At 38.4% G+C, this 23,113-nt stretch overlaps 1 protein-coding gene across 1 annotated transcript; it reads left to right on the top strand.

Annotated features, from left to right (window-relative positions):
• The first annotated feature begins 291 nt into the window (after nt 1-291).
• Nucleotides 292-13,200, top strand: tnfaip3 (tumor necrosis factor, alpha-induced protein 3). Its single transcript, XM_067386826.1, has 9 exons — nt 292-598; nt 1,442-1,778; nt 8,708-8,898; nt 9,030-9,171; nt 9,308-9,478; nt 9,571-9,751; nt 9,953-10,854; nt 11,042-11,241; nt 11,339-13,200. Exons 2-9 carry the CDS (start codon nt 1,472-1,474, stop codon nt 11,597-11,599), a joined length of 2,355 nt encoding a protein of 784 aa, XP_067242927.1. The 5' UTR covers nt 292-598; nt 1,442-1,471; the 3' UTR covers nt 11,600-13,200.
• Nucleotides 13,201-23,113: the final 9,913 nt, after the last annotated feature.

Below are 23,113 nucleotides of genomic sequence, written 5' to 3'. Positions count from 1 at the left end.
CCAACCTCGTCATCTTTCTGAAGACATTTAATGATTTATATAAACACAAACATCGACTGAATTAGTGAAAAAGTCACGCCTTGCTCCCCCCCATGTAGAGTCACATGACTAAAATTCCCTCTCTTGTAATGCACATTCATTCTTTACATCAATTAAATGGAACTAGAACATACATGCGTGTAAAACGCACAAGCTGGGACTTCCAGTGTGATGTTTCCACATCTCACCTAACTACCAACTATGGGTGTGGCATAACAGGCGTCGAGCTTTACGTCATCGACTCGAACGTAACGTAAGCGTACAAGCCCGCGCTCGCCCTCTAGCGGAGAAGACGAGAGAACGCTCGCTCATAATGGGTTGTGAAAGTGGAAAGTACCTTATGGAAATCCCCTACTGGCTTTTATGTACTGGTATCAATCGGGCTGTCTAAACTAATAGAGCGTAGACTTCGCCGTGTTTTGGACGCGTTTCATGCGAGCAGTGAAATCCAGTGGATCTCCTTTAAAGCGCCATGAACGATTAAAGTGGACTGAGTGAAGTAGCAGCAGAGCCAGAGCATCTTATGGGCTTTGTTGGTGGATACCGACATATTGAACAGGTAAGAGTTGTCCGATTCATCGCTGCCCGTTCCCTCGCCTCTATAATGTCGCGTCCAGACTCTATCCTAAAGCAAGCGAGGTTGATTTCTCCCATATTGATTGTCTCAAGCTCAAACGGCAGGCTGTCTTGCACGGACGGATACAGTCTTGAACGCCACGGATTTGACAGCCATTGTTTGCGAAGACGTCACTTATCAGCGATTAAGAACATTAAACGGAGAAAACGTTCTATTGTTGCCATGGGGACATATCGCTTCCTTTCGAGTGTTACAGTGTTGCATTGTCTAAGGGCTTCTGTCAAGTCAATTACGTAATTCGAGCGTCAGCAACTGATGTTACAATATTTTCGCATCGCTCTCTATTGTCCCCGTTGCGCTTTGTGTTTAATAAAACTGTGGACGCCGCTTTGTCGCTTTTCCCCACGACAACAACGTTGCGAATATTTCGCGAGAGGTATTTAAGGGAACACTGTCTGAATAAGTTGTCCCTAAAGAACCTTGGCAGCTGAGACAAATAAATGGTGCCCTTGCAGTCAATGGCATTTTAAAGCCGCCAGGTTCCAGTCAGCGTGTCTGAACCCAGCTATTATCGCCTGTTCTGGTAGTTTGGGAGAATTCATTGTGGGGGTGGACTAATAAAGATCTTCGCCTTTCACTAACTGACCTCAAGAGCCCTTTACCATGAGACTGGAATACACCAGCAGCTTTCAGGGGCCACCATCAGTCTTTCAGTTCTTCACCTTTAGGGTGGAGGGAAATGAGGGGAAATTCTTATTTGTAGCACATGGTCGTGGGCTGAGCGCTCCTGACAATGGTGTTTTTGTCTCATGTCTTCTTTCGCAGAGATAGATTGGTTCCCCACTCCAGATCGCCATGTCCCAGGGCCAGAACTTCCTGCCCAAGTTCCTGTTCGTGAGTAACCTCCTGAAGGCCGTCAAAATCAGAGAGCGGGTGCCCAATGACGTGGTCAAGCCTTCGGCCAGCAGCGGCCTGATCCATCACCTGCGTAGCATGCATCGCTACACGCTGGAGATGATCCGCATGAGCCAGTTCCCGCAGGCCTTCCGCGAGGTCATCCAGGCGGCCATCTTGGACCGGGCCATGCAGAGCTCGCTGGAGCAGGAGAAGAGGTTGAACTGGTGCCGCGAGGTCAAGAAGCTGGTGCCGCTGAGAACGAACGGTAACTATGGCACGATTTTATCGGCTAGAAGCCGCAGCTCCCTTTGAGCGCTAACGGTGTGTCGCGTTTCCTTCAAACGAAACAATTTTAAACCACTTGCATTGGCTTATATGAACTAAATAAAGTTTTTCTAAGTAAACTTTGAAGTTGGCTTGAGAAAGAAGTAGTTTTAAAAACTTGAATATTGAAGGTTTTCGGATAGTTTTAAGTTTTAGTTTAGTAGTTTTAAAAGCTAGCTAGCTAAGATAGATGGAATGGTGTCTTGCGTTTCCTTCAAATGAAACGGCCGCATTAACGTTTATTTTAAACCATTTGTATTGGTTTATATTAATTAACTAGATAGAAAAGTTTGTCAACAAACTTTGAAGTTGGCTTGAGAAAGCCTGACCAGAAAGTTTGAAGTAGTTTTAAAAGCTTGAATTTTGAAGGTTTTCGGTTTGTAATTGTTTTAGTTTAGTAGTTTTAAAAGCTAGCCAGCAAAGATAGATAGATAGATAGATAGATAGATAGATAGATAGATAGATAGATAGATAGATAGATAGATAGATAGATAGATAGATAGATAGATAGATAGATAGGAAGCTTAAATGAGTCTCAATGGCTTAGAAATAGTACACAAAATGGCCGCTTGAATTGAGTCTAATGGGCTTCTGGCAGTTTAAATTTGAATTTTGACAGTGGCTCATTTGAACAGTCTGTCCATATAAGTCTATGGGATTTTTCCGAGCTTTAATCGTAATTTTTTTTTTAGGAAACCCTCGACCAGTTGAATAATAGGACAGACATGAAATGGCTTTTTAAATTCTTATAAAATTGCATAAATTATTCTTGAACTGACCAAAGTATTTAAAGGGATAACATTACATTAAAAACCTACATTTTAACATTAGATTTTATGTTAAAAACATTATTGTTTTATATAGAATTGTTTATACTGCATTTAATGTAATTACATCAGAAGTATCTGCTATTAAATTACAGAAAAATTCTGAGTAATCCCTTCACATTTCAAGGGAAAAGTAATTCAATTACAGTAACTGATTACTTAGTAATGCATGTTATAGCTAGTAATTGGTTGGTATACAAATAATCAATCACTATTTTGCCATTTCTTTTGGCTGATAATCATGTCTGCTTGGTCATTTAACAAAAGTGATACTACTTTTTATTCAGTTCATCACAGTGTTTTTATGAACATTTTCAATTCCTATCGCTATCAAAATTATAACTTCTGGATATCACCAAAAAAAGCCATATCGTTAGACCACTTAAAAAAAAAAAAACAGTTCTTCACAGCAGACGGGGAAAATCCTGCACTGTCTGTCACACTGATGTTTTTCCCCCTTAATTCTACAGCACAATTTGATTAAAGGGGCCGTGCCGTGATGCTGGGCTCACAGCGAGCTCTTTATGACTCTGACGTTGCTCTTGCTAACTGAGGGTCAGGTCGCGCTGCTCTTCTCTTATGAGTAATGCTGCAGGGGAAACTTCTCTGTACTTGCCATTGTTGCTCCATTGTACAGTCACTAGTTACTGTAACTGAAATTAGGTAAATGCAGATTACACACCTCATTTTCTCATTACATTTTTCTGAAATGGTCAGCAATCTACTGTTGCTTGTTTGGTAGTTTCATTATTTTATGCAGTTGTGTTAGTATGTCATTTTTGTCATGTCTAGTTCCTGGTAGTGGACAGTTTCTCACTCTTGTATTCTGGTAAATTTCTTGCTTTTTTGCTGGACAGCACAGATTTTTCCTCATAATGAAACGGGAATTTCCTGTTTTAAATCACACAGGATTATGAAAGCGCTATACTGGAATATGTTTAAAACAGATTGCGCTGATATGATCCGTAACAGAGGGGAACTGGAATAAATAAAGCGCTCAAATGTAATAGCGTAATACACAATGACCATCTCAGATCTGCTCACAGGTGTCAGGTTTCCTTCGAAATTTGCATCTGTCTTAATTTTCTGTCCTGTTTTTAAAAAAGGCCTTCTGCATGAAATAACAACTTCCTAGTTCAAAAAATGCCTGTTTGCATAAACTGTACATTTTAGACTGTGTTTGTATTTTACTGATTTATGAAGTGCCTCTTTAGGATTTCAAGTTTAGTCAAATAGTTTGATCAATAGTCTGATGTCACAATTGAAGCAGAGGATATGTCTAAAGTTTGAGGATGTGTTTTGTACATTTACATTTAGAGCTGCACGATTCTGGTTAAAATGAGAACGATTGTTTGGTTTCATATAGAGATCACGATTCGGAATATACAACTAAACAAAATAACATGTAATTTATTAGAGGTTCTGACAAAATATTAATTGCTGGAAAAAAATGTTTAATTTGATTAAATCATTTAAAAATTGTTTTGAATGATTTTAATGACTTATTAATAAATACCTGTTTCATTACTGGATGAATCAGTGTTTTTGATCGAATCTTTTGAATGAATGATTTAATGACGAATACATTGTTTAACAGTCACTTGTCGCCACCTAGTGGCGTAAGATGTAATTGATACAACCGTTATTTGAAGCGCCAAGTCAGTTTGGTCTGTTTTGATCGCTATCATAGACATCAATATTTGTATCCTAATTTTAAATTTTTATCTCAGTACACAGCAAAATCCCCAGAGTTAAATCAACTCTGCTCAGATTACATATGGTCCCTCTCTATATAGTGTTAAAGTTACACTGAAGCAGAGTTAAAGTTAATGAAATAATTAAGTGATTAATTAAGTTATGATTGAGCATTAGTGATGAACACCTGCTGTTAACAAGCAGAATCACTGAAGAGAAACACAGTAACTACAAATGACTTCCAGCCACAGCCTTAGATGAAATCAACTGAAGATAAAAGACATTAAATCTCTCAAGATCTGATTAAACAACTCCACAAACAGCATATTGTCTCATTAACTTTAACTCTGCTTCAGTGTTATTTTAACTCTATGTAGAGAAGGACCATATGTTCTCCGAGCAGAGTTGACTTAACTCTGGGGATTTTGCTGTGTACTTCTGTGATGATGTGAATATTTGTAACACAGAAATAACTACTATGTGGTTTGAAACGGCTTTCTCTGGATCAGCGCGGTAGCACGAACACAGATTTGAATGTTCCGGTATAATTTTGTCAAAGGTTTAATGGACATGGGCGAATCGTTGTCATTTAAAAAAAAAAATAAGATGGCGTGGGTGTTCGAATCATGATCGCGATCTTTTTATGATAAATCGTGCAGCTCTATTTACATTTATGCATTTATCGAAAGCAACTTACATTGCATTCAAAATAATCATTTTTTATTATAATTGTTGTTGTTATTACTATTATTAGTTTTTGTATTCCCAGGGAATTGAACCCATGACCTTTGCACCATTACTCTGCTGTTGAGCTACAGAAATAAATTGTATTAATTACCTTTAGTGTGTACAATAATATTTAGTGTTTGTTTTATATATATATATATATATATATATATATATATATATATATATATATATATATATATATATATATATATATATATATATATATATATATATATTTCCCCACCGATTATATAATTTCTAATTATATAATCAAATATATAATTTCTCTACCGATTAACTGATTATTCAGAGTGATATCTGCTGATACCAATGGTTTGGTGGTTCTGCCTTTTATACCTTCTTTTAAATTAATGATAATTTCATTATAATTAATAATTATATTTTTAATTTGTATATTTTGAAAGAAATGCAAATAACTTTATTCTCTCCATTTCATCAACTTGTTTCAGTGTAAATGGTATCAATTATAAACACAATACTTAAACAATTAGTGTTGTCAAAAGTACCGACTTCGGTACCTAGTCGGTACTGAAATTTAAAAAACGTGACGCTTTGAGCGTTGTTGAGTGGATTCGTAAACATCTCTGATTGGCCGTTGTTTTCACGGCTCATCGGATATGTCTGTGATAGGCTTCAATGATCAACGCTGTAAAAACGTTGTAAATAGTCATCAATTAATCTCTTCACTAAGCGCTTACACAGATACACATGGGAGCGTTTGAAAGCAGGCGTCTATCGCGGATCGGTCCACTGTGTTTTCAATCGCTCGCGCTCCCACTTTCAAAACGCTTTCAAATTCAAACACTTCCGTGTGCTTTCAAATGCTCCCATGCGTTGATCATTGTAGCCAATCACGGGCATATCCGATGAGCGCGTCAACACAATGGCCAATCAGAGATGTTTACGAATCCGCTCAACAGCGCTCAAAGCGTCACATTTTTAAAATTTCAGTACCGATAGGTACCGAAGTCAGTACTTTTGACAACACTATAAACAATACAGAAACACATTTTAAATTAATATTAACACGCATTAACTAAATTCTGAAAATTTTAATTAATATTTCTTAACTTTCTGAATGTTATTAATTTTATAAGTACAATTAATATTGAACATCAAACTGGTTTCTTAGCGTTTTCCTTTCACAAAGCCCAAATTCAGTGCATTTTCCTGCCCTGATTGACAGGATATATCGGCCGATAGCCGATAGTGTGAAAATTTGTTTTATCAGTCGATACTGATTATTGGCCGATATATCGGTGCATTTATAAGTATTTCTTTATTTTCTATTAAATCCCATTACATTTATACAACATATGAGTATTGGACTAAATTGGAATGGACTAACCGACATGGATATTGACTATATCCGAGGCAAAATTACAAAGCTTTAGGTTAAATAGTGTGTGTGTACATGAATAACAAAAACAAGTGTTAAATTCTGATCGTATCGTATGACAGTAAAATCAGAGAATTGGACAATGTTATCATATTTACACAATATTTAATTAAAAGACTCCACTTTTCTCCTGTGACCATTATTGCTGTACGTGTTGAAAAGGATGTGGTTGTATAGCAGATGTTGTTTGTATCCACATTTTGTGTGTTCTTTTTCTGTTCTGTATTGTATTGGGGAAGCTGATTTGAAACTGTAACTTCCCAAGTGGCAAGTTTCACATAATTTAAGTGTTTAAATAGAGTCAAGATGAAAAAGAATTAGTGAAAAAGAATGTAGTGCAGTGATAATCTACACTGCAAACTTAACAAAAAGTAGCTAACTAGTTTAAGAGTATTTAAGGAGGGAATATCATTATAAATATGTAACTCGAATCAAACAAAATGTAATCAAAAACATAGTGATGAGCAGAAACATTAAATTTAATAAAAAATAAGTGTGCAGGGACAAAATTGGTGAATCTTCTATAATGTAAAGTCCAAGCGAATTGCTTCAAAGAGGACATTGAGCTCAATCTGCTGTAAATCTGCATTCTTAAGCAATGTGGCAAAAAAATGCAACTCATTGGAAATTTGTTACTGGAAAAAATACTTATTTTGAAAAGTGCTTCTGGAAAATGTGGTTCAGTTAGGTATTGTTATAAGTTAGCATCACTACTTTTAGATAGTTAGAATTTGCAAGCTCTTTGGACTTGAAATGTTATCAATTCACATTCAGATCCATTTGTTTATGAGAGTATGATTTAGAGGTACAACAACACCTTTCTTTACCTATTGTTGACAGTCCTACAGAAACTCTTGTGTAACAGAAAACAGTCTATTATGCACTGCACAAATAGTTTCCATATACAAACCAGATAAAACCTCCCTCTACTTTGGAACATTTTGTCTTTGTGTTGATAGCAGGTTTAAAGAACAGGAACTAGATCATATGTTCAGACTTCCCTTATCAGCCCTAGAGATGGCATAGGCACGGGCGCAGGCATTCCTGTACAACATTGCCCCTCCTCTCTGGAAAGTCCAGATGCTTTATATCATGGCTCTGGTGTCAAGAGGAGTCAAGGGAAAGAAAAAGTTGAAGTGAAGCCCTTATGGCGCTTAATCATAGAATCACAAACTAGGGAAATTCCTCACAGTTGTGCGCAGGCTGTTTCACACAAGCACACATGCAAATGTGTACGAATGCATTCGCGCGCACATGTTGCACAACATCAGAAAGAACACAGAATCTAGGCCATGGGTATAGCGCTGCAATGCATGCTCTTTTTACTTACAGGTTGTTTTCCCTTTGAACTGCAATGGTTACAGTAAAGTTACTGATTTACAAAAGTATTTTGAGATTTGTTAATAATTCCCGATAGGTAGCCTGACATGTCCAAATTGCTGTTGGGGTGTTATGAGGAGTTGATTTAAATGCTTTTGCAGAGATATGGTCACATGTCCTGTTTTAAAATGCACACAGTTGGATGAAACGGATATCTTTAAACAGCTTTAACACCTCTGTGGAAATCCCCTGAATTGCTTTTATCTCATCCTTAATCTTGCTTCTTGACAAATACAGCTGAACTAACCTTTAGGTGTAAAAGATATTGCTATCAATGTATGCAACAACAAAGCAAAGATTGTATAATTTTCTTTTTCTCAGAATTATATTTTGTTGCTATGTAATGCATGTCAACAGGTTGCTAAGGCTCTCTCTGTTATGACGATCTAGATGATTGTGAAAGTCCAAACAGGAACTGCAAGTTTCATAGCCTTTTTGTGAATGCATGAATAACTCCTTTATGAACTTTTATGACCTGAGGTTTTTTCCAAAGTAAAGCCAAATCTTTAAGTGAGTCTATCTGCAAACGTGATGATGCAAGATGATCCTTCAGGACATCCAATGTATAATGGCAGACCTGCATGCCGCCATGTTTGTGCCCATTTGTGATTAATTACTCTGAAGCTGCAGGAAAATTATGTCCTGAAGTCCCAAGTCAAGTCAAGTCAAATCACCTTTATTTATATAGCGCTTTTTACAATGTACATTGTGTCAAAGCAGCTTTACATTGATGACTGGTACATTATTTTGGCTGCACAGCAGCTCTAAAAGCCCTTGTGACTATCCTAAGGTTTCCTGTGTTTGTTTGTTTTCATTCAGGTGATGGGAACTGCCTGCTCCACGCAGCCTCTCAGTACCTGCTGGGGGTTCAGGACACGGACCTGGTGCTCCGCAAGGCTCTTTATGCAGTGCTGAAGGAAACAGACACTAGTAACTTTAGAACACGCTTTCAAACAGAGCTGCTGCACTCTCAGGAGTTCACCCAGACTGGCCTGCGATACAGCACTTTGGTAAGCACTTCCACCTTCACTGCCAACTTGTAAAATTGTCCTTTGTCTGGCATAAACAGCCAGTCAAAAGATCTAAACATTGTCCTTTTGATATGAGAACTTATGGATATTTGCTATGTTTTGTCTATCAGAACTGGGAGGAGGAATGGGTTAAGATTGTAGAAATGGCTTCTCCAGTTTCCAGCAGTAATGGCCTACAGTTTGACTCTTTAGAGGATATTCATATCTTTGTGCTTTCAAATATTCTACGGAGGCCAATTATTGTTATTGCAGGTATGTATCCATATACAGCAGCATTTCAATTGTATTGCACAAACACTTCTTCATTGGAGCAATAAAACGCTTCATTCTTTAAACACAAGTGCATTAACATAACCATAATATATGATATTGTTTTATTCCTCAACAGACCAAGTACTTAGAAGTATGAAGTCTGGTTCCTCTTTTTCACCCCTCAATGTGGGGGGCATATACTTGCCTTTGCATTGGCCTCCAGGAGAATGTTATAAATATCCCATAGTTCTTGGCTATGACTCCCAGCACTTTGCACCCCTGATCACAATCAAAGACAGTGGCCCGGGTACGTCTCTACTAGACATTGCACTACTCTTTAATGTGCACTTACAAGTTGGCCCAGTGTATTTGAATATTTGACCTTTGTAACCCATTCAGAGATCCGTGCGGTGCCGTTGATAAACCCGGGACGGGGAGGGTTTGAAGAGCTTCGAGTGCACTTTCTGACAGAGAAGGAGCAGCAACAGAAGGAGAAATTGCTGAAAGACTACCTAATGCTAATAGAAATTCCTGTCATTGGCCTGGGATACGATCCCACACAGATAATCACTGCAGCCAGGTATGAACTAAATACACTCTTTATTGAAGTCTTGCTGGTTAAGCTTGTTTAGAGGCCTGGTGAGAACACCAGAGTCGAAAAAACAAGTAGACAAGTGGAATTAGTTGTACTATTTTCTTGGGATACATACGTAGGCATTACCTAAAAAGTTGTGGTGCTTTGCCATGTACCTTTTTAAATCTTGAATCCTTCCTCCATCAGACTGGATGAAGGCAACCTACCTGAGGATATGAATCTGATGGAGGACTACCTACAACTGGTCAACCATGAGTATAAGCGCTGGCAAGAGGATAAGGAGTCTTTATGGGCACCCCAATCCCAGCGTCCCCCTCCCTTCTCAGTCTCCCAACTCTCCCTCATTGAGATCCGCTGTGCCACACCCCGCTGTACCTTCTACGTCTCGGTGGACACTCAGCCTCACTGTCATGAGTGCTTCGAAAAGCGGCAGGCGGGTCGGAAGCCCGAGGCCATTTCCAGCACAAACCAAACCTCATCCTCAGACCCAGAGAGCCGAGGGAGGCTGGAGCGCTCCGTCCTGCCTAGCCCGCGTTCTGCACCCCCTACGGCCCCCAGTCTAAGCCTTTACAGTGAGACTCATGCCATGAAGTGCAAGACACCCGGATGCTTGTTCACACTCAGTGTGGAGCACGACGGGCTGTGTGAACGCTGCTTTACGGCGAGGCAAAACCGGTCCGCAGCCAATGGGCCACCGCAAGGCCCTTCTCATGGCTGGTGCCATGGTCAGTGGTCGTCAGGCGGCCGGGAACGAGAGAAGGAAAGGGAGAGGGAACGAGAACGAGAAAGGGACACCGAGAGGTGTGTTATGTGTCGACAGGAGGTGTTTAGGATATTTAATGGTCTTTGCCCACCCTGCATGCAGAGGACTGCTGTTTCAGAGAGGGGGGATGCCCAGCAGCAGGAGCCTAGAACAGAGGCCTCACTGTGGGCACTACATAGGGAGACAGAGCGCACTGGTACCACCGGCCACACCTGGCAGACGCCTGCTGCTCGACAATGTAAACGCTCTGGCTGCCAATTCTTCGGAACGCCAGAGAAACTGGGATTCTGCACTATATGTTATCTAGACTACCAGACCAATCACCGTAAGTGCAACTATTCTGAATCCACACAAAGTTCTTGTAGTATCTCTCTAATGAACAAGAAATATCTCTCAACTACAATAAGTTATAATGTCTCTACTTCCTGTTGGGTACAGGAAGCAATTTATAGGCATTGTAAAGTGGACCCCTGGAGCAAAGATGTGATTTTTGGCTGTTTTTGTTTGTATAGAGGCCACTCCTGCTATTGTCCAGCCCAGGCACACATCCGAGGCAGGTTTTCAGAACTGTCCGCGGTGCCGGGGTCAGGGCTGCGGTGCCGAGGGAAAGGCCATGCTGGAGGGTTACTGCAACAAGTGCTTTGTGAAGGAACAGAGTGCTAGACTCAACCAAGCTGCTAGCAGGGGCTCTCATTCCCCACCTCTTGTCACGGTAAGTGTCCTTATGTGCTGTGGTTTGTTGTTGCTGTGGGGCTCTGCTTAAGTGTTGAAGAACCGATAAGACAACAAGCTCTGTTGTTTCTGTCCAGCGGGCCTCGAAACCACGTCCACCTCCGATGCTCACCCCGGCACAGTGTCGGCGTAGTGGATGTAAGAACCTCTCCCCTGGTTGCACGGACCTCTGCCCGGACTGCCTCAGCCGCGGCCAGCGAGAGGGTCGGCGTGCCCAGGCGCCCAAAGAGAAAAGCAAACAGCGCTGCAAGACGCAGGGCTGCGATCACTACGCCAATCAAGAGAAACAAGGCTACTGTAACGAATGTGACCACTTCAAGCAGATTTACCGAGGCTGATGTTAAGAAGGGCCCAGTTCATTGCGCATGCTGGTGAACACTCTTACACAAGGACCTTTTTTGCCCAAAATCCCCCACCTGTCTTGGGCAGGGCCTAAAGAGCCCGGTGGTGCTGTAGAATTGGTGATTACCTCTCAAATGAAGTTTTGGTCATTTGTATCATGTGTATAGAACTGATGTGAGATGCTAGCATACAGAAACTAATGATACACAATGACGTCTAGTCACACACCTGTGGCATCTGCTGTTTATATTGAACAGGGTAATTAATTGCAAACTTTCTTGAAAAAATTGAGGAGAGCATGTATAAGAATTAATCTGTTTAGCAACAAATTTGACCAAAGTTAATTTACCGAAAGATATGTTGCATCGCCACTGTGGACTGCAGAAAGCCAACAGGCCTTTTGGAAGTACAGGAATAAGACGTACAGGGTATGCAGAGACCACCGAAGGACAGCATTTGATAGTTTATTCATAAAATGTAGGTTAAGTGCCAATGAGAGCTCGCTAAGCAGAGCTCGAATTTCATTTCCTGCTGCACCATTTGATGTCTGCGAGCAGTACGGATCTGTTGCCTTTGAGAATGTTTTTTTTTACCATTGATCACTTCTTCGCAAGTCCTTCTTGCTCTTGAAACTATTTCACTTTTGCTTGCCTTGCTAAACTTCATATGACTTGGTCTGTTCTATTGAATGGATATGTTCATTTTTCTGTGGCTGAAAAATTCCTTAAGTGCAATGAAAACCCGATACTTGACACCTCCCCGATGTCTAGAGCAGGTGACAATAAATTAAGCTGAAGGGAATCGCCATGCCAAAAAAACAAAAAAGAGCTTAAAAATTTTTGACGAGATGTCTGGAATCCCCCTCCCGATAAACAGATAGGCGACAACAAATAAGTCCCAAACATAAACACGCCCAGGTAGGAAACGTCCGCTCCTAGATCTGTGAACTCCCTGTCCAGCCACATTCTTTTGGTTGCACTACTCTCCTTTAAACACACAATGCCTCAGTCTATTTCTTTGCATATGTTTAGTATGCACAAACTGACATCCTCTATTTGAATATTTCCGAAATATCTGCAAAGACGTACAGAGAAAAGATAGTTAGCTCCTGTGGCATCGTTTATAAAGAAATAACTGTCTGTGTTAAACATTCCCATCTTTGAAGTCCAATATTGTGCAAGCACATTTAGCTTTGTCTACTTGAGAATTAGATTCATGTGGGCCTATACAGAAATGTGCTTTGGATAAATGATACACAGAAAAATCTGCAGTCGAATGACAAATTTAAAGAGTGTCTACTCTTCAACTACTGGATCTGTTCAGTCAGTTCAGATCATCACAAACTTGCACAATACTTAATAAGCTGCTCTGGAATTAGGAACGGTACTTCTGACTTACAGTACATAGTGACATTCCAGTTATAGACCTAGAGGAATATAGATGATGAGATAGAAATTTTGTGCAACCTTTCATATAGATTATCGTATGAAAAGCCTTGTTTTTTGGTTTGTTTGGTATTTATTCACAGCAAATATTATCTGTAATGTGTTTCAAGAATTATTTATATGTGGTCCTGGAATAAATTATTTTTAATAGAAAAATATAAACCAGTTTCCTGTGTCTGTTTACCTTTTTTTGGATCTTGAAATGCATGTTAAAACAAGAAGTACTAGAAAGTGCTTATAAAACAGTGCATCAGTAGTGATGCACAAGTGTATTATGTATTAATAAATTAACAATAGTTTTGGTATTGGTAGCAAAACAACGTCACCATGCCAATGGCTTCCATTAAATAACTAGTTAGGTAACTGTGGTTGGGTGAGTTCCTGATGAGTGAGTGAGTGAGTGCCAGACGGACAGATTGTAAGAATACACCAACAAAGTCACATAATGACATGGGTTGAGCTGTGAGGATTACTGACCAAAGAAAAATATCTTTGGCAACTATCCAGAAATCATAGAACCACGTTACACAACTAGTGTCCTCTTTCATACCTCCACATTCACCTGAAAAAGTAGTCAAGGCTGCTCCAGAAAAAAACTGCAGAATTGACCTTGTGAAACCAGCCAAAGAGAATCCCAGGTGGCAGCATCGCAGATATCGGCCAAGAAAACCACTTAGAAGGCAGTCACTAAAAATGGTCTAATAGAGTGACAATTGAGATCTCTATATAAGGGCTGCTGTTAACATCCAAAGTATAGGATCAAATCCACGGTCCCTACACCATGAAGGGAAAGGTTTCTTAGGCTATGTCTACATTAACCCGGATATATTTGAAAACAGCATTTTCCAAAAGTTTCTCATCCACACTGAAACATCAGAAAACGCAAAATTCACATTATTACGCATGCGTAAAAGCTCACTGAGATGATACAGATGGATCTTTATTACAGACATAATAAAGTTATCATGCTCTTCTTCTAGCAAGATCATTTCATTTAGCAAAACCTGCACCATTCACAGATGCGTCCAGGTCGCACTCACTCAACATTATATTTTTGGTCTAAAACGCAACTGCTCTCATGTTTTGCCGCATCCCAGACAGATGTGACCCAGATCTGGCCCACATCTGGTACATGTGGATTACACACGTACCAGTTGTGGGCTGGATCTGGGCCAACACTACATTGCTGTCAAGGAGGACAGCAATTGCAAATACATTTTCTGTCATCTTTGTAGCACTGTGATATGAAGTGTATGCAAAGTAACATTTTAGCAACTGTGTAAAAAAGTGAATAGCACATAACAGGCACAAGCAGTATAAAACATATCTGTTGGCTCAATATGCATCACATGACTAAACATGCATAATCGTTTTCAAATATTTTAGTTTTCATAGTCCACACTACAACGTGAAAACAGCAATTTCAAATTTATCCATTTTGGAAAGCATTTTCAAAAAGCTCAATTTTCGTAGCATAAAATCGCATCTCAGGCCCCATTTACCGTTTTTGGTCATGTAGTGTAGATGGGGACAGGACAGGCCTAACATAGACTTGCCATGTGTTAATAGCTCTGGCCCTGGTAATGGTACCCTCTGTATCAGTGTATCAGTGACTGTATCTGTGATGTACCTTAACAGGCTGCTAATTCCATGTTGCTCCCAACCCTGTTCCTGAAGGCACACCAACACTGCACATTTTAGATGTTTCCATTATCTGACCCACTCATTTCAGGACTTAGATTCTCTACTAATGAGTTGATAAATACTTAAAGGGCAGGAATATTATTATTTTTTTTATCTTATGTGTAATGTAGCTGTTTGTGCATATAAACGATCTGCAAAGTTATACAGTCCATGCCAAAGGGAGTGAATCTGTGCAACAGAAAACGCTTTCCTGAAACGCCTTGTTTGTACTCCTGCCATTATTTCTGTGATGTCACTGTGTTCAACATTTGCATAATGCCTGCCTACTGGCTGCTTTGGCCAACCCTAAATGCATAGTTCAGTAAGTGATGTCAAGGAGACACTGTTCTTTCTCTGCTGGACTGACACCATAAGGGGCTTTCGCACCGGATGAACCTTTTCATAGTTCCTAGAACTATTGGCTGAAGTACCCAGATTTTGCCGTGTTCGCACCGCAGGAACTAGGAACGATTTTAGTTCTAGGAACTCCTTTTGGGGGAACTAAATTAGTAGGGTCTAAACCAGCATTATAGAAACTATCATTGATGTAAGTGTACTTTAATTGGTCAAACACTTCAAACAATGGCACCCAGCATTTTTAAAAAGCTGTGTAAACATATTTACTTCACGAACATGGAAAACAGAGATAACTGCATTTACCTGCTGTCTGCAGTGTTTGTGTTATTTTCTCCACCTCAGTGATATGTAATACTGAAACTAGCCACTATCCTAGTTTCTAGAACTGTGCGGTGCAAAAGCCCCTATAGTTACCATAGCTAATCCTGAAGCCTCAGGATCTGAAAGCCAATTATGGTAAGGAGCGCAACATTTCTGACATGCACTCTAAGTGGTTGACTAATCAGACTGGGCCAACTGACCAATCAGAAAAGAGTTGGGCTTTAACGAGACAGGATCTGAAACAGAGTGTTTTAGGCAGAGTGTGAAAAGAGGTGCTGCGGTACAGTATGAGAAAATCATGTTTTCTGAACTTTAAATCATGTACATGTATTCTAGCAAACCCCTACAGTAGTATTATGAACTTGTAAATGAGCATAATACGTGTACTTTAAAGGCCAACTGAAGTGCCTTGGAACACGCAGCATTCAATGTGTTGATGTAGTTTCAACTAAAACAGGAAGACCTCAGCTCCTCCCCTTTTTTAAAATAGCCAATAGCGTTTCATTTATATCACAGCTCGGCCAGAGCCGTTGAACTTGATAAAGCCTCATTTTCCTTCTAATCTCTAACCATGTATCCTCCTAATATCCATCCTCTTTAAAATACAGCATTCTGTGCGATGCGGTTCACGTGACACTAACATGAAACCAGACTTCATTTGCATCATTGGAATGCATATTTATTTAAAGTCTTAATCGTTCCCTGTCCCCAATATAGTGCACTATGTGCCATTCACCATGTAGACAATAGTAAATGTGTGAACAAGTGACCAATTTCAGCCACAGCTTCAGCATCTATTTATAATGTAGGGGTGGTACGCTTTAGATTCTAGAGAGTATTTGATTGGTCAGAAGATTTGAAGAGAAACTGAAGTCCGCAGTGATGTCATGAAAATCCGTGATCCATTTTAGCGGAAGTGAGAGACGGTAATTTTTGAATGCTTATATCTCCTAAATGCGAATTTTGTCTTTGGTTAGGAACACACCAGCTTATTCACAACCTTAAGACTAACATATTCATACTAAAAGCTAAAAAACTTTGGAATACACCTTTGTTTTTTCTCCAGGAATAGGGTTGGGAAACACTGGTACCATCGGATAGAGCCATAATGTAAAAATACTATATCAGGCCTCAGCTATAATAAAGCTAAAAAAAAAAAAAAGTCCACTAGTCCGTAGCTCCGCCTCTTACCATCAAGAGGAATGAAACAGAAACATATGCTTATTTCCAAACCATTCTGATGCCAAGTGAAAGCATGGCTGAAATATTCAAAGTTGTTTGATCAAATTATTTTCAGTCTCCATTTTGTAGTTACTTCAATCAACATTCAGTATTGAGTTTAAAAAAAAAAAAAAATCATATTATATATTAATACCTCCGCATTAATGTTGTATATTATACTTCTCTGGCAGATTGGTATAATTTTTGACTGACTCTAAATATAGAGGCTGGTAAAACCTTGCATAAACCCAAGGTGAATTTTGTGGCATTAGTACCAAACTATTCCGTCACAGGAAGTTTTGTGGTTGTGAGTTACAACATCGCTATCTTTGTCTCATTTTTTTTTTTTTCGACTGCTTAAAATTTTGTGGCTCTTTCTAATAATGTGATTCTGAAAGTCAACTCACAGCCATTTCAGTGGCCCACACTCAAATTGCTCGAGAAGTAGGCAACCCCCAAACCCCCTCAAGAGCTCTAGTGACTCACAGCTGGAAGGAAAGAGTGTATCGAACCCTGTGTCAGAGAGGGAGGGGATATTTGGTGTGGGGAAGAGGTGACATTTCAGTGATGCGGGGGAAGGGACCGCTGCAGTGTGGGCGGAAAGTTAACGCACAACCTGTAGTGTGGCACTCTGAAAATAGCAATGCTATGCAAAGTGACACGCTCGGCATAAAATGTGCAGCCTACACAACACTGACTCTCTGTCACAACTTGAGCGTTTCTGTTATAGTGCAGTTCCAATGCAACAAATGTTTCGTCAGAAGAACATAACATATCGAACTGCATTCGACAACAGAAGTCGGTAGCTTGTCCTTGTCTTGAAACCAGGGCTGTTATAGCTAACTTAAACCAAACTAACACCATAAAAAACATTCGTTACTTAACATAAAATTAAAAACAAACAGTATTTTATTTCAGATTGCCAAGGAAAAGTTTCTCGTTTTCATTTCAGTTAAAATAACTAAAACTAAAATAAAATTTAACATTTTTTTTAATTTATTTTAAAACAGAATATAAATAGAGCTGCACAATTAATCATTAAAAGATCACAATCTGGATTAAAACACCCACATGACCCACTCATTCCTAAACAAACATTCAGATCTGCGTTGGCACTGCTGAGCCAGAGAGTTGTTATGTATAGGTATGAAACACACAGTATCATTATTTCTGTGATAGAAATATACATATGATCACAGAAGTACTGGGATAAAAGTTTATAGTTCGGATATAAACACTGATGTCTACAGTATAGTGATCAAAATAGTGCAAATCACCTTTTGAAAGTAACATGGTGCTTCGAAAAATGATTGTATCGATTACATTGTTACAAGTGAATGTTAAAAATGTATTGAATCATTCAATCAAAAGATTCATTCAAAAACTCTGATTCATCCAGTAATGAAGTGTTTATGAGACATTTTAAAAATAATTCATTTGGATTAATTATATATATATATATATATATATATATATATATATATATATATATATATATATATATATATATATATATATATATATATATATATATATATATGATAATACAATAACTGTATGATAATAATTTTATGTTAATATTACAGTGCACAGCATAAATGAGTACACCCCTCTGAACAAATACAAAAGATGTATTTTCTTTATGGTCACTAATACAATTCATGGAAAGATGGCAAAACTAAAATGTATAAAACATATACAACGCCCTCCATAATTTTGAACATACTGCTCTGACCCTTCTTGGCGTGGAGTGTACAAGTTCATGACAAATTGTCACATCTGTCCTGTTTAACTCCTGGATGATGAGCTCCTTAAATGCCCTGATCTTTAACGGGGAGTGTTGCTCAACTCGTCTCTACAGAATCCCCCACAGGTGCTCAAGAGTGTTAAGATTGACTGCAGTACATGTCCAGAGAAGGTTTTTCAGGTTTGAGAATGAATATCCTCATTGTCAGGTTGAAGAATGCCCAACAATGCAGGGAATGAGGAAAGGGTAATATTTTCTGTTTCAAGTTTGTGTATTAAATTACACAGTGGCGTGTGAATTCATGACAGCATTGATAAAGCACAACTCCCTCACACCTTCAGCACTCATACATCCCTATATAAGAGCTTTACTACCACTGAACTTTACTGTGGGAACCAGGCACGTCTCACTGTACTCCTCCTCTAGCAACACCACAACATTTCTGATGCCATTAGATCCAAAATTATTGATTTGGTCTCATGTGACCAGAGTATTGATATATTTTTGTAAATATGAGCTTTGGAAATGGCTAACTGACTTTATTGTGCTTTGGCTACAGTAGGTAGTTCAGGTGAGAACAACAACTATGCATTTTGCTATATTTTTGCTATATTTCCACACAATCCTCTTGTATCACTGTCCTCTTTTGTGCTGAGAAATAAGTCTCCTGACAGTTCTCTCCCATGTGTTTCCATTGTTGTCAGCATTAAGTCTGAGAATGATTCAGTGGGCTATATTACACTTTAAATTGTCAAGAAATTACTTCTCTTTAAATGTTTTGGTTCAACATACTTACCTGTTGATCAAACATTGCCTTAAACTTACACCAGAAAAAAAAAAAAAATGTTTTATTTAGTAACTTTTAGGAGGGTGTACTCATTTTGCTACACAACATTTTATCACCTTGATAAGAAAATATTATTTTTCTGAATAATTGTGACATGCTTCTTTGGTAATTGATTAAGCAGACTTGCTGGAACATTATATCTCTAAAGAACCCTAACATGTCTTCTAAGTAATTGAGTGACTTTCAGAAGTTTCAGATGGGGGTGTTTATGCTGTGCACTGCATATGAAATATAAAATAACTGCCTTAAACTTAAATTGTTTTCTGTCTTTATGTGTTAGGTAGGTCATATTTTTGCAATATCATGTCATACTTTTATATTTACAATAACCTGTGAATTGTATATTTCCCTGTTTCCACCTTGTTAATCAGATAACATGGAAAACAATTAATAAGTGAATTATTGTTCAATCAGTAGGCATACAACATACAATAGTGGCCAAAAGTGATGTCCAGTCTACAGGAAAATTGACATCTTCACCCTTCTTCCAAATATTATTAAAATTTTGTAAGCATATTGTGGAGTCAATTGTTTTATTTGATGAAACATGCCAAATTGTGCAACATTATTTTTGACCAGACTGTAATAAAATATATTATAAACACTATTAAAAAAATTATGAAAATGAGAGAACCAACTAAATATTAATAACTGATTATTTTCTAGTCACTGTTTGCTCTTTTTTTTTTTTTTCTGTGTGCTTTTGTTATAGTGAAATAACACTGTAGTTTGCCTTCTTTTGCCGAATATTTTTGTCAGATAAATACCTGAACCAAGTTTAATGTTTTCTTATTCTTATCATATTTAAAATATATAACATATTTTCCTCATATTTTCATGGTTTAATCAAACTTGTAGGGTCATTAAAAACAAACATCCCCTCCGGACATCACTTTTGGCCAACAAACACATATTCAATATTAATCATTCCATAACTCTTGAATTATGAATCTCAAGTTTGAGTGAGTGATAATGAAACCATGCCAGGAAAGACAAAAAGGGAAAATAAAACAAAACCAGGATGATGGTAAATCCTACAGTACATATTTTCTTAGCTTCTTAACTAATTAGCAGTGTCTTCTGTTTGGTGGAATAGAGAGGGAATTCCAAGTCTGTTCATTTATAGTGGTGTGTTTGACTAGATCCCATGAGTCATTTTTGTACAACAGGAAAAGTTCCAAGATGATCTGTCATCTTGGGTGCATTCCAGAAAAGTTTCCTGAAGGCCGTAGCTTATGACCGGCAAATGACAGAAAACCTACCTGTCATTTTGTTAGTGTTGTTATGAGCTTTTTCAACACATTATTTTATTACTCCACAGTAAACAATACATTAATAATAGTAACTAATATATATATATATATATATATACACACACACACACACACACACACACATATTTCATAAGTTAGATGTGATTAATTGTGATTACTCATTTTGACAGCACTATTATATAATTCGAGTAAGCATGTCAAAAACTCTTGGTCTAGTAGTGTGATGTCAAATTCAGCGAACAAAACTGAAAGTTTCTCACGTGTTTAGCGACCAAGAGACTGATACTGGGAATAGGTGTGATTTGCATGGTCACGTCATGTTGTAAGTCCTTTATTGCCTTAGTTCATGCGCTGACTCATTCTCGACCAGCGATCTATAGGATGGATCCCGTAAATTTCATCATCATGCAGTTGTGATTTCAGCAGCCCCACAGAGCTGGTGTTCAGGGGTTGCCCCCAGCAAAACTACAGGCTTGAGTTGGAGTGAAGTCAGTTAAAGTATTAAGCTGAAGTGGGGGTGTGGACTCAAAGAAGCTATAGGAAACATTCAAGGGGAAATCACTTTTCAGGTGTTTTTTTTTTTTTCTCTTTCTTTCTTTTTGTAACTTTTCAGTAAGTTACTGTTTTGACTCATGATTCAAAAACCCACTCACCCCCATCACGCTAAAAAGCTAGACAATGTTTAAACGGCAACAATGGTAAAATGCTTTGATTTCATAACACAGACGTGGATGGAATTACCTGGATGACAAAATTCTAAACATTCTGAACATTCGCAGCTGTTTCATTGCATGGAACTAATACATGTTCTGGCTTGTGGCTCACTTCAACCTACTGACCTTCTGTAACTCAAAACACAAACCTATTTTACTTCAAGAGTTGAAAAATCATCATGTTAACGTTCATGTTCTGTTTGGGAGGTCTCAATACCCTTCAAGAGGTCAGAAGATCAAAAATGATGATGTTTTTATTTTAATGATGCATCATTAGTCAGTAATTAATGCCTACTTGGGGGTTTGATTAGGTCAGAGGAGCATATTAAAGTTTAAAAGTAAAACTAGATAATAAAAAAAAAAGATAAAAAAAAAGTTTGTCTAAACAAACTTTAAAGTTGGCTTGAGAAAGCCTGACCAGAAAGTTTGAAGTAGTTTTAAATGCTTGAAGTTTGAAGGTTTTCAGTTTGTAATAGTTTTAAGTTTTAGTTTAGTAGTTTTAAAAGCTAGCTTGCTAAGATAGATAGATAGATAGATAGATAGATAGATAGATAGATAGATAGATAGATAGATAGATAGATAGATAGATAGATAGATAGATAGATAGATAGATAGATAGATAGATAGATAGATAGATAGATAGATAGATAGGAAGCTTAAATGAGTCTCAGTGGCTTAGAAACAGTAGGCTACATAAAATGGCCGCTTCTGGCAGTTTAAATTTGAACAGTCTGTCCATAAAGTCTATGAGATTTTAATCATCAAGTTCATCACCAAGTTTTAATCATCATTTTTAGGAAAACCATAAGTCTAATCAGTTGGAAAACATCCCCGACAGCAACATAGTGGCGGCCCAGATCTGGCTCACATCTGGTCTGCGTGTAATCTATGTGTACCAATGTGGGCCCGATCTGGGCCAGACTATGTTGCTGTCTGACATAGCACACAAAGTCAAAGGTCTAACCCAAGTTAGGTGGTTCTAGCTTCAAGCTCTAGGAGGAGTTACACTCTAGAAAAAAAAACTGGGTTAAAAACAACCCAGTGGTTGGGTTAAATGTTTGCCCAATGTGCTGGGTAGTTTTATTTAACTCAACTATTGTTTAAAAATTACTATATGTCTGGCTTAAAATGAACCCAAAATGGGTTGGAAATTAAAAATCAGACACATAATTACAAACCCGATTCCACACAAAGTTGGGACACTGTACAAATTGTGAATAAAAAAGGAATGCACTATAATTTACAAATCTCATAAACTTATATTTTATTCACAATAGAATATAGATAACATCGAATGTTGCCAAATATTGGCTCATTTTGGATTTCATGAGAGCTACACATTCCAAAAAAGTTGGGACAGGTAGCAATAAGAGGCCGGAAAAGTTAAATGTACATATAAGGAACAGCTGGAGGACCAATTTGCAACTTATTAGGTCAATTGGCAACATGATTGGGTTTAAAAAGAGCCTCTCAGAGTGGCAGTGTCTCTCAGAAGTCAAGATGGGCAGAGGATCACCAATTCCCCCAATGCTGCGGCCAAAAATAGTGGAGCAATATCAGAAAGGAGTTTCTCAGAGAAAAATTGCAAAGAGTTTGAAGTTATCATCATCTACAGTGCATAATATCATCCAAAGATTCAAAGAATCTGGAACAATCTCTGTGCGTAAGGGTCAAGGCCGGAAAACCATACTGGATGCCCGTGATCTTCGGGCCCTTAGACGGCTCTACATCACATACAGGAATGCTACTGTAATGGAAATCACAATATGGGCTCAGGAATACTTCCAGAAAACATTGTCCGTGAACACAATCCACCGTGCCATTCGCAGTTGCCGGCTAAAACTCTATATAAGTTAAAAAAGAAGCCATATCTAAACATGATCCAGAAGCGCAGGCATTTTC

This window comes from Chanodichthys erythropterus, chromosome 5, assembly GCF_024489055.1.
Source record: "Chanodichthys erythropterus isolate Z2021 chromosome 5, ASM2448905v1, whole genome shotgun sequence".
NCBI lineage: Eukaryota > Metazoa > Chordata > Actinopteri > Cypriniformes > Xenocyprididae > Chanodichthys > Chanodichthys erythropterus.
Note: the sequence above shows the minus strand (reverse complement) of the source record. Positions and strands in the feature narration are given on the sequence as shown.

Excerpts from the sequence above, each read along its gene's own strand:
- tnfaip3 (XM_067386826.1), top strand. The coding sequence starts at position 1,472 with ATGTCCCAGGGCCAGAACTTCCTGCCCAAGTTCCTGTTCGTGAGTAAC. Across the intron at positions 9,752-9,952 it reads CAGATAATCACTGCAGCCAG|ACTGGATGAAGGCAACCTAC; the intron begins GTATGAACTAAA and ends TTCCTCCATCAG. Across the intron at positions 11,242-11,338 it reads ATTCCCCACCTCTTGTCACG|CGGGCCTCGAAACCACGTCC; the intron begins GTAAGTGTCCTT and ends GTTTCTGTCCAG.